The 12,297-nt window shown below is 37.9% G+C and overlaps 1 protein-coding gene and 1 pseudogene across 1 annotated transcript; one reads left to right on the top strand and one right to left on the bottom strand.

The window, feature by feature from the left end:
• Positions 1-1,485: 1,485 nt before the first annotated feature.
• On the bottom strand, positions 1,486-6,534 carry LOC103431978 (threonine--tRNA ligase, chloroplastic/mitochondrial 2-like; annotated as a pseudogene).
• Positions 6,535-10,776: 4,242 nt separating this feature from the next.
• Positions 10,777-11,982, top strand: LOC139196199 (uncharacterized). The gene is made up of 3 exons (XM_070821868.1): positions 10,777-11,109; positions 11,221-11,416; positions 11,552-11,982. The coding sequence occupies exons 1-3, from the start codon at positions 10,777-10,779 to the stop codon at positions 11,980-11,982; spliced, it is 960 nt and encodes a 319-aa protein (XP_070677969.1).
• The last annotated feature ends 315 nt before the right edge of the window (positions 11,983-12,297 follow it).

Here is a 12,297-nt window from a genome sequence, read left to right on the forward strand (position 1 = left end):
TAGATTATAAACTGTTTAACTGATTCCTGGAATTCATATCTGTAATATCAAACTATATCAGTTGGATTTTAATGGTAAGTAAAACAGTTGTATAATGAACAAACAATGAAAGAAGGAAGCCAAATAATGACAATGAAAAGAACAGAATTCAAACACATTGAGAATATTAGTTTTAGATTTTGAGAACAAATTTATTCCATTATCTTTTACCTTTCCTCTCTTTTAGCAACAGACAAGTCATTAAATTTCTTCTCATGGCGTGTGTGCTGTGAGCTTGGCGAAGCCATGTGACCCTAATTTCTTTTCTTTTTTTATTGGAAAAAATTATACAAATGGTACGGTTTCAACTGTACATGTTTAACCTCGGTGTTTTTCAATTTCAGTTTTACCTTTACCATCCATTAATTTTCCTATCCAAAATGTTTTGAAAAATAAATCTATAGCTGCTAACGGTCTATATGCTTCATGCTGTCAGACTCTGCAATCTAAAAATTCATGTAAATGCAGAGGTTTGAAGGAGAGGCATCAAAGAAATCCAGAAATCCTTCCATGGCAAACTTAGTTGTACACCCATGGCGTGTGTGTTGTATGCTAGATGCCCCCTCTCTTTTAACAACACACAATAGCTTATGCAAATGCAAAGAGACTTCAACATGTTACATTTAAAATAAGTTTACATTTTGTAGCAAATGCATATGGCGAAATAGTCTATAAGTAATCATACTGGCAACCAAACAGAACAGTTCAAAAACTTCAACAACAACAACAACAACAACAACAACAAAGCCTTTTCCCACTAAGTGGGGTCGGCTATATGAATCCTAGAACATCATTGCGCTCGGTTTTGTGTCATGTCCTCCGTTAGATCCAAGTACTCTAAGTCTTTTCTTAGAGTTTCTTCCAAAGTTTTCCTAAGTCTTCCTCTACCCCTTCGGCCCTGAACCTCTATCCCGTAGTCACATCTTCGAACCGGAGCATCAGTAGGCCTTCTTTGCACATGTCCAAATCACCGGAACCGATTTTCTCTCATCTTTCCTTCAATTTCGGCTACTCCTACTTTACCTCGGATATCCTCATTCCCAATCTTATCCTTTCTCGTGTGCCCACACATCCCACGAAGCATCCTCATTTCCGCTACACCCATTTTGTGTACGTGTTGATGCTTCACCGCCCAACATTCTATGTCATACAACATCGCTGGCCTTATTGCCGTCCTATAAAATTTTCCCTTGAGCTTCAGTGGCCTACGACGGTCACACAATACGCCGGATGCACTCTTACACTTCATCCATCCAGCTTGTATTCTATGGTTGAGATCTCCATCTAATTCTCCGTTCTCTTGCAAGATAGATCCTAGGTAGCGAAAACGGTCGCTTTTTGTGATCTTCGCTAGATTGCTCCGGTCATTAGTGTGGATAAGTATATAAATGGATAGAGATAGGAAAGCAAACACAAGATGTACGTAGTTCACCCAGATTGGCTACATCCACGGAATAGAGGAGTTCTCATTAATTGTGAATGGTTTACACAAGTACATAGGTTCAAGCTCTCCTTTAGTGAGTACAAGTGAATGATTTAGTACAAATGACAATGGAAATATAAATTGCAGAAAAAAAAAACTTGAATTTCCAAACCCACATAATAAAAAATTCAACCAGGCTAAATGTAAGAAGAAATACCAAGAACTGAGAGCTGCAGACAATCAAAATGCTCATGATCTTGGTCGTGCTGATGAAATCCAAATCTGTACTTTCATGTCCTCCTCCTTGGTCAATTCCTTGAGAAGCTTCGATATCGCCAACAATGTCTCCTCTTCGTGGCCGTGGCTGTGGCCATGGCCATGGTCGTGCCAACTGCCATGGATCTCTCTCCTTCTAACCAGACGCGACTTCAACCCCTTCTCCTTTCAAACTTACCTTTCATCCTCTGCATTAACAGAAACAATAACTTTTGTCCGTGCATTCAAACCAAACCCATAAATCAATTCCTAAAATCAACTGCAAATCACAAATTTACCCAAAAAAATCCCGCAAAGACGCAAAATCCCTGAAAATTACCATATTAGCACTCCCTCCACCCCAAAATCAGAAAATTAGAAAATACAATATGAAACATTGCATGTAGAAAGTAAGGAATCGATAATTTAGGAGGTTTCCCAGGACAATAATGAGCTTTTAAATATCATATTCCCATATGGATGCACAAATACAGAGAGACACTACAGAGACCATTTGATGGAAAAAAAAATAGAGACCATATGGATGACTTAGAATTTCTCAGATCCGGTTGAAATTAATAAAAAAAAATTAGGGATGTGAATTTATACCTCTGATAGTCTGAGCTCCGTTACCCTATCAGCGATTAGGGGATACGAATTCAAAATCAAAATTTCTAGTAGTCATCGTCGCTGCTGCAGTAGTCATCGTCCTCGGATTCCATCGTTGTCCGACCACAAAAACCTAACGGCAGCCGGAGAACCACAGAACCAAGAGTAAAAAAGGGAGTGCGGGAGAGAGAAGCATCCAAAATACAAGGAAGATGGCAAGAGAGGAGAAATGGAAAGCAGACAAACAAAAGCAACATGGGTGCTAGCCAATTTCCCAAACCCCACTTCTGCTAAAGCTACATGCTATTGATTATGATTAAAAAATAAATTAACCATATCATTAATCGCTAATAAATAATGGGTTATGTTTGTTTTCATGAATTCACGCTCAAAATACAAACTGTAAATCCAAATTTTGAAATTTAATTGCTTTATCTCCTTACCTAATAAAGCCAGACGATTACTGATCACCAAGCATCCAATTCTTGAAAACTACCGAAATCAAAACAACAACTTTCACTCAATTTCTTAGCAACAGAAGGATCAAGCCAAATCAAAACCAACAACTTTCAACTAAATTGCACAAAAGAGTCCAAATTTAATTGCTATACAGAACTATTAGTTCAATCGAAAACAATTAGAATTCGAGACCTTACCTCCTCCATTCTCTGAGAGCGAAGCCCTCCTCAGGCAGCATCTCCGATGGAGCCGGAAAAATCGGATCGTCGGACCTGCCAAACCCTCCATCAAAGCCCTGGCCGTTCGATTCGGCGTAGATCAACAGAGGAGAGAAGGCCTCCGATGCCAGCTGAGTGGCGAAAGCGTTGTCTACAGCGGAGCTGTGGAAGATTGGGGAATTGGTGGCGGAGTCCTTGAGCGACTCGGAGTCGACAAAGGAGTCGAATCGCTGGGAGGAGAGTCGGGGGTCGTAGCCCAGGTAACCGTCGTGCAGGTGTTGAGGGTTCTTGAGTTAATTGAAACATTAAAAGTGCAACTGCTTTACAAACCTGAGAGTCAGTAACTGGTAAAACATGAGCTTGTACTGGCAAAAGCCATAATGGAAAATCCCCGGCATAATGCTCTCTAAGGACCCCAAAAAATCGCTTCAATGACCCAAGAACAGCACTATGAATCATGATAGGTTGCTTCTTTTCAGAGTTTGAGTCAGCATATGTTAAGTCAAAACGATGTGGTAGGTTAAAATCAACCTGTACAATTTGGGAAATACAAAAGATCAAACAATTTAAAATAACAATAATAAGTGGCTTTAGTCTATCAAACAAATCCATGTAATTCGCTCAATTCAAAAAAGATGCTCAAATCTCCAATGAACATTTTACACAGTGATACAGAGATAGAGAGAGACTACCAATTAAAAAACAAAGCACACATTAGAATTATCCCGTCATGAGTTCAGGATTAACCTGTATAGTTGAGCACTGCCACTTCCTTCCAAGGGCATCCTCAACTTAAGATCAATCTTTGGACCATAAAAGGCACCACCACCTTCATCAATTTGATAGCTCCAACCTTTATCATCCAAAGCATCTCTAAGGGTAGATGTTGCTTTCACGGTTTCACCCATATATCATCATCTCCAACAGCTTTCTCTGGCCTCGTAGAGAGATTGACCTCATATTTGCTGAAGCGGATTTGCAACAAAAGTTCTTCGGTAAGATCTAGGACGCCCTAAATTTCATCTTTGATCTGATCTTCTAGACAAAATATGTGGGCATCATCCTGCAACAGGTCCCGAGGTTAAACAAAAAAAAAAAAAAAACACTTCATACACCTAGGATTATAAACTAACAGTTTGCAAATACTAACACCATACCTAAGTAAAACCTCTTACATGAAAAAGACCATGCAAGCTTCCAGATAATTCGTATCTATATACGGCTCCCAACTCAGCAACTCGATTAGGAAATTCAAGATATGAGTGAGGCTTCCTTTTGTAAACCAAGATATGATAGGGGCAGTTCATCGGTAGAAGCTGATAAAGTTCATCCTCAACATTCATTTGATCATACATATTCTCCTTGTAGTAATCCAGATGACCAACTATCTGCCAAAGGTTCGCCTTTGCAACATGTGGAGTATACAGCAGACCGTAACCACATTCTATGTGGATCTTTTTCCACAAATCTTCCAGTACATGCCTCACAATAGCACCCTTTGGATGCCAGAACACTAAACCCCCACCAGCATCATTCTGTGAAAATTCAACAATGAAAATGTTCAATGCAAGAATCCTCATAATTACAAATAATGGGATTGCTAACTGATAAATCTGCGTAAACAGCAGAAAGAGATTCAGGGCAATTCTGAGTACCTATATAGAAAACAGGTCAAGAACTTGACCAAGGCGCATGTGATCTCGACGTTTAGCTTCCTCTTTGAAATGCCTTCAATTGATTTTCACTCTCCCATGCAGTGCCATAGATCCTCTGCAGCGTTGGTTTCTTTTCATCTCCTATCCAGTAGGCACCAGCAATAGACTCAAGTTCGACAACTTTTCTGTTAATATTTCCAGTTTTTTCAACATGGGGCCCCGCACATAGGTCCCACCATTCATCACCTATGAAGAATTCGGCATACTATGAGGAATTATGACATAAAGACGGTCTAATATGACAGGATGCTAGTTCAAAACACAATCAAATCCCAGTACCAGCATGCATATGTATAAACATAAGTATAATTTGGTTAGCTTGACCAAAAGGTTCCTCCCACCTTCAAATTAGTCTCCTTTTCAATCTGCATATCAATAACTCATTTTTAAAGAGCACCAACAACATTGTTTTCCCTGAGCACACCCCCACCCTCTCTTTTGTATTCCTTTACGCACAGTTCCTGCACATTAAATCATCACCTTCCATACTATATTGAGCCTGAAAATAGTGAAACCCTTACCAATATGATATATGGTAATGGGATCTTCTTTAATACTATCCAAAATTTCCAATTTGTATGGTTCGTTGAGAGCGGTTATTCTTTTGTGAGCTTCATCTCTTGAAACTTCTTCTCTTATGAGTGGTAAGTTTCTTCCAATGATGTGATCCTACAAATCACAAAAAGAAATGCTCATGAATAGTTTTAAATAGTTTCTTGGTTCCAAAACTTTGATGCAAACAGAATAACTTATAAAGAAATTCCGGTTACCATCTCCTTCTTGATTCTCTTCAACTCTTTGTCCGTCAAAGGCTCTATATCAAAATCATAATAGAACCCATTTTCTATCCACGGGCCAATTGTCACTTTTGCATTCGGGAATAGCTTTTGAACAGCCATGGCCATCACGTGTGCACACTGCAGTCAAACACATAAATAGTTCATCACCATAATAGCGGAAAAGGCGCCATTAATACCAAACTACAAGGAAATTCAGAAAAAATTAACATAGCTCGACCCCAACACTTTATCAAAATATAGAAACCCATGTATCTTCTCACATTCCCAAAAACAGGATGAAAATTTTCGCAGCTTATCTACTGCTGTACACCCATTTTTCCATGTCCTATTCGATCAAATTTCAAATTACTGAAAAGTTATGTTCTTATTTGCTTCATCCTCACTTCCTCATTCTTCACAACAGAATCAGGTGACAATTAGCAACGTAGAATTGAAAATAGTTGATTAAAAGCATCAAACTTTCAAAAACGGGAAGCTCCTGAGAATCTAAAAGTTCAACAGGAAAGCACTCCTACTTCAATTTAACATAACACAATTATAAATCCAATCCAAAGCAATGAAATATCAATAAATACCGTGTGTCGAATTTTGATGAGGCTTTCGGAGGATTCGTTGGTTGGAAGCACGACTTTCTCATGCTTATCAGCTACCTCCATCTGGGCATCCTTCAATTTGTCGTCTTGGGTCGAGATCTGAGCCTCCGTGGCCATCGCCGAGAAGGTGGAGACTCCATTTCTACCGCCGTAGAGGGACAGAGCCCTGAACTCGGAGCTCAGTGGCGAAGCGCAGTGTTTAACTGGGGAAAGCAAAGAAGAGGACTTTAGGAGAGGGATTGAGAGGAAGGAAGAAGTGGCCATTGCCATTCTATGAAGGATTAACATCTGGGTTGTGTTTGGATTTCAGAATTATGATTGGGTTCGTGTGCAACGGTGGATGGTGTGTGAGAGTGGCATTCGTGACTTCATTTGTGGTGGAGGTTTGGCTTTCGGTTTTTGGTCCCTCAGACGCCAAACCGAGACAAGTTGAAGCAGATGCTTGTGAGAGACAAGTTGAAACGGAAAGAAAAGCCGAGACGTTGTAGTCGAAGCAGACCTTTCGACGATGATAGACACGTAACCATCCCCTCACCAACTCCCACAGCCGGCGATCCCACATGGCGATGAACGTGTGGATCGCAAAACCAAAAACTCCAGCCCAATGACCCAAAACCCTTTCTGAAGCCCAGTGGCAATTTTGCAAATAACGTTAAATCAGGGGGCAATGAGACTCAGTGGTAATTTCGTAAATAAATTGAAATGTACCCCAAAATTGCACCATGCCACCTCCCCCCTACTTTAGACTAAAGTAATTATAAGGTTATGACATAAGTGGCCGAAGTTAGGTATATCTGATAAGAGATTGGATCAGGTGAGCCCGAGGACTTATAGTCCAGGTAGGACTCTGCTTCGAGAGAATGATCTGCATGGAATTCACCTTATAAATATAAGCGGTTTTGTGACATTCAATGGACCTAAAACTCAACACATAAATGTCGTACGCAAACTCTTACTCTACGCCAGCCTTTCATACTCTGAGAAATCACTAAATCTCCTAACTTCTTCAACATATCTTCAATTTAAATTAACAACACAGGAGCCGTATAATTAGGTGACTGAGGAGCACCTCCAGTTTGGAGTAACAACATTGATTCAAATTCGGTTTGTTACCTATTCAAGTCTCTGTCAATAAATAACATTTGGATTTCTTATTGAAAAAGATCATCTCATCAACTTCTCTACAAAGTAAGGTGTTAGCAGATTACTTAGTGTTCGGCACATTGAAAGTCGAACCTTTCTATGATTAGATATTTCCAAGTGCATTTCAGTTTTTGGCATTCTAACAGTCGAACAACATTGATAGTATGTGTCTTATAGTTTGATATTGATTCGGCACACTTATATTTTCACAAATATAGTTGAGGCAACTGAACCTGATGCAGAAGATTCTGAACTTCGCAATGATTAGCAGTTTTGTCTTCAGGCTCTAGAATCCAAGTCTAAGACAAGTTACTTCATTAGCCATGATCAATCGGATATAGAAGTCAGCAACGCATTCACCGAATAACGTAATTAGCTTATTAATTGTTGGACTTGCATGAAGCTATATATAAGATACACCATGTGAAATTTTTAGGGTTTCTTAGATATAGACTCTTACAACTCTTATTTCTTAGATAAAAACCTACCTAATTATAAATATCCAAATAAAACCCAGATTTAAAAATGACTGCCAAATATAGAAGTAATTGACTTATAATTACAAAATATTTACAATTTGTACCACAATATTCAAAATAAAAATCAATAAATGTTATTACTCACCTTAATTACAATGAAAATATAATTATTGCACATATTATTACCCCAAACACACACATATATATGGTCAAATCTATATATTACTACCATAAGCTCAATATATATATATATATATATATATATATATATATATATATACATACATATATATATACAAACATATATACACATATATATATATACACATACATATATATATATATACATATATACATACATACATATATATATATATACATACATACATACATACATATATATATAGTTTACCTATATGAACGTATAGTAGTACTATATATATAATATTACTATACGTTCACATACACACACACACACACACACACACACACACACACATATACATATACATGCACAGTACTACATATATGATCAAACATATTAAACTAATTAATCTACCTATATTTAAATTTATGATGAGCAAATAACATATATTTTGTAGGTAAATTAATATTGAATCAAATAACATTCTTTTATTTTGTAGGTAATTTATTTTCCACATATTATTACATATATTTGGCACATTTTATTATCATAAGATATATGTACAAATAATAGGTAAATTAATTTTGAATCAAATAACATTTCTTCATTATGTAGGTTTTTTTTAATTTTTTGTATGTATCATCATTCCGGTAAAAAACTTATATCGGGTTTTATGTGGAGAAAATTAAGTTTCAGGGACTAAAGTCATATTTTCAGTAATTTTTAGTTAGGGATTGTTTGATAACTATTTCGTTTTTTTTTTGTTTTCATTTTTAACTTTTTTAAAAATAAAATAAAAGTAAAAACAAAAGGGTTATTAAAGTATTGAAAAATTACTGATTAAGTAAAAACAAAACAGCGCATGTATCCATGCATGAAGCTATATATAAGATGAAACATTACTGATTAATTTTCATATCAAATATTGTATCATGATATCTTCTGTTTTAAAAAATTGAAGTAACATGAGATGATGAGAGATAATTGATCAACATTTGGTTTGCCTTCTGGATCTTTCATTGTGTGCATCGTTACGTTCTATTTAGTTGCAAAACCTAAGATCATTAAGGACCAACACTTTGATCCATTCAATCTTTGTAAGCATTTGAGCATTAACAGTTAGCAAACGATCATTAAGAAATATTTAAAAATCAATCTTCTCAATACTTTTAGGATGCAACATTACTGATTAAATTTCATATCAAAATTTTTGCCATATTATCTTACAGGATGAACGACATGTGGTTTTACCTTTTGGATCTTTCACGAGAAGAAAGCTATTGGACACTATTGTTTCTTCTCAAAAGAAATAAAAGAAAAGAAAAGAAGAAGGCGATTGGGCTTTCGGCCTTCGTGCAATTCTTTGAAAGAGCCCAAAGGTAGAAACGAAGGAAGACCGGACTACGTGCTTGTTTGCATATCACTGTTACCGCTGTTTCTTCACTCCCACTTGCAAATCTACCCCAACTCCTTCAGCCAAATATCAATTTCTGCAGAGTGATTTTGAAACTTAACTTTCTACTCCAGCTTCCACTCTAATTGAAACATCGTCGACAATCGACACACATAAATAAATTACTAGTTACTAACTTGTGTACCAAGTTTGAAGCCAAAACGTGGTCGTGTACATAATTTGTGTTCAACATTGCATTGTTTTACGGTTACTATATAACACAAGAATGATGATATAAAAGTTGCTACTCCTGAAACCGTGGTAGCATATATAGCAGGGGCCTTGTCTGAAATCAAGCATTGCATGCATCATGCATTTGCCAAGTTGAATGTCCATGTTCCGGCCAAATCCAAGTAAGTTTACAAGTTTAGAACACTAGCTAACTGGACCACAAAGCAATATGGAAATTTGGTATTTAATTTTACAAAACTTATTGACGAATGAGAGGCTTTGAGATTGGTTTTATAGTTCAAAACTTGTTGACAAGTGAGAGGCTTTGAGGTTAGTAGATCACCACAATGTGCCTTTTTTTTTACACCCAAGTTTTAATCTGTCTCTATCAAGTCAAGGAAAATTTAGGTATGCTAAATCAAAGTAAATTTAAGTATTATTTACCATAAAAAAGAAGAAGGTAAGTTTAGGTATTTGAATTGAATTTCTCCAAATCAAGTAAATCTCAATAAATGCCCTTTACGTTTAGAGGATTTCTCGAGTTGTAGTTGAAGCTGAAGCCCAAATAGGAAATTCCTGGTGCCCAAGCCTAGTTTCCACCTCTCTAAGTATGTACTATATATATATATATATGTGAATTTATAAATGTATGGAAGATAAAAAAAAAATTCGAATAATTTTTATAAATGATAGGTAGATTAAATTTGTCAAAAATTTTATTATGTTTCGGTGCATAATATTTGTTAGACAATAGATGATTAAGATTGTTGCTTTTTTTATTAGGTCGAAAGTCTAAAGAAATCGACGGTGTAAAAATTGGTGCATATAATCGAAAATCCTAATCATATATATATAATTTTTTTTTTGAGGAAACCTAATCATATGAATATATTGAAAAATAAAATAAAATCATACGAATATAAAGTACAAATGAAGGGAAATGAATGCGCCAATGTAACATTGCCTGTTTAATATTGAAAAAAGTTGATTTGTGGCCCCGCAACAAGAACAAAATAAAGATATAAATTTAAACCAAATCCGTGGTTCCCAAGCAAACAGAGAAATATAAGAAGAGAGAAATTCATCGAGAGAGCAAAGAGAGTAACTATACAACTAAATTATTCAATTTGAATTTGAGCTGCTACGATGCTCTGCCCCCTCCGCCGCCTCCCGAATAGTTCAACTTCAAACAACAAGCCCAATTACGCTTCCACAACTGCAACAACAACCCTTGCGTTGATCTGTACTTCCACTGCGCCAAGGGACAGGACGCCATGTCCACCGTGGAATTCCACGAAACTCTGATGAACCAAGTGCTTCCCTCGGCCTGGTCGCACAATCCTCTAACTACCCTCAAACTCATATGCAACTTCATAGACAAACGCGGCAACGGTGGAAAACGCAACCAAGACAAAGCTTTCTTCACAGCGGCGGTTTGGCTCTACCAGAACCACCCCAAAACTCTTGCCTGCGATCTCGTGACAATTTCTGGCTCCTTCGGGCATATCCTAGACCTTCCATGCATTCTTTCGCAGGTTCTACCGGGCGAAGCTCGCTTGAAGTTCACTAGGAGGATAAGGGAGGAGGCGGATTCAAAAATGGTGAAGGTAAAGGAAAAGGATGCCAAGTCAAAAGCAAGCGACTTCTTGTTGAGGAGGAAGACGATCCACAAGGCGGCTCAAAGAGATACGACCGCTTTTTGCACGATTGTGTTTCAGATATTTTCGCCCAATGCCTCAAGTCTGATATTGAAAAATTGCATAATCACAATGATCATGACCATGACCATCATGATGATTACTGCTTGGAGATTACCCAAGCGGCTACCTCTTTGCCTTGTTGATCATCATATGTTGTTCGAAAACATTGCAAGGAAGGTTTTCCCGCCAGAATCATGCCGCCGAGAAGGGGATGGTAGTGTTTGTTGTATTGACCGACTGAGGAAGGAGGTTTTGTCGCCCTTGAGAAAAACTATGGCGCCAAGGGGCTGGGAACCTGCCAATCGGTGGGGTTATAGAGCAGAGTACAAACGAGAGTAACTGGCTGCAGCCAATGAGATTGATCCCGACGATGATGTGCTGCTTCCGCATGACATATTAAGTTATATCAAGTATCCCGATATCGAGCAAGAGACTGATGTTAAGTGGAAGAAAATGGTGGAGGTCTACTTAAAGGAGGGGAAGCTGAAGAATTGGTTGGCTGTGTGTGATGTCGACAACACCTTGTCGGCGGGTTTGGCTTTAGGGCTTTTGTTGCCTCAATTGAGTGACGAGCCGTGGAAAGGAAAGGTGATCGCTTGCAGCAAAAACCCTCGGCTGCATTCGATACAAGGCGAGGATCTTAATTTGAGGGCCAAATATATGCAGACTTTGATCAAAAGCCAGGACTGGACGGCTGATTTCGGGAAGGTGTTCGATGTGATTCAAGAAGGTGCTTGCCTTGACCACATGCAAACACTTCTTGACAGGCAGCAACTTTAGCTTAATGGTGGGAGACTAATTACGAGGAAATACGGAACAAGTATAAGAAGAAGGGGTATGCAGATGTGGTGCCACACCTAGTCATTTGGAATATGATCAAACCTGAGTACTCGGCTGGGCATTGTAGAGAACCAGAACCAGGGGTGACGTTGTTGAGTGGCTTCTCGTACAAGCTGCTCGAGTTCTTCTTAAAAAATGATGGTGACATTGGCCCCAACCATGACTTGGAATCAGCTGTATCTGCCCCAGCCTATCAAATTCTTGCAGTAGTCGACTGACTGACTCGCACAGATCACTGGTGTGAATGTGTTCAGC

Source organism: Malus domestica, chromosome 05 (genome assembly GCF_042453785.1).
Source record: "Malus domestica chromosome 05, GDT2T_hap1".
Taxonomy (NCBI): Eukaryota; Viridiplantae; Streptophyta; class Magnoliopsida; order Rosales; family Rosaceae; genus Malus; species Malus domestica.

Bases quoted from the DNA above. Each gene is read 5' to 3' on its own strand.
- LOC139196199 (XM_070821868.1), top strand. From the start codon at position 10,777: ATGTCCACCGTGGAATTCCACGAAACTCTGATGAACCAAGTGCTTCCC. The intron at 11,110-11,220 runs GTAAAGGAAAAG...ATTGTGTTTCAG, and splicing joins CGGATTCAAAAATGGTGAAG to ATATTTTCGCCCAATGCCTC. The intron at 11,417-11,551 runs GTAGTGTTTGTT...AACTGGCTGCAG, and splicing joins ATGCCGCCGAGAAGGGGATG to CCAATGAGATTGATCCCGAC.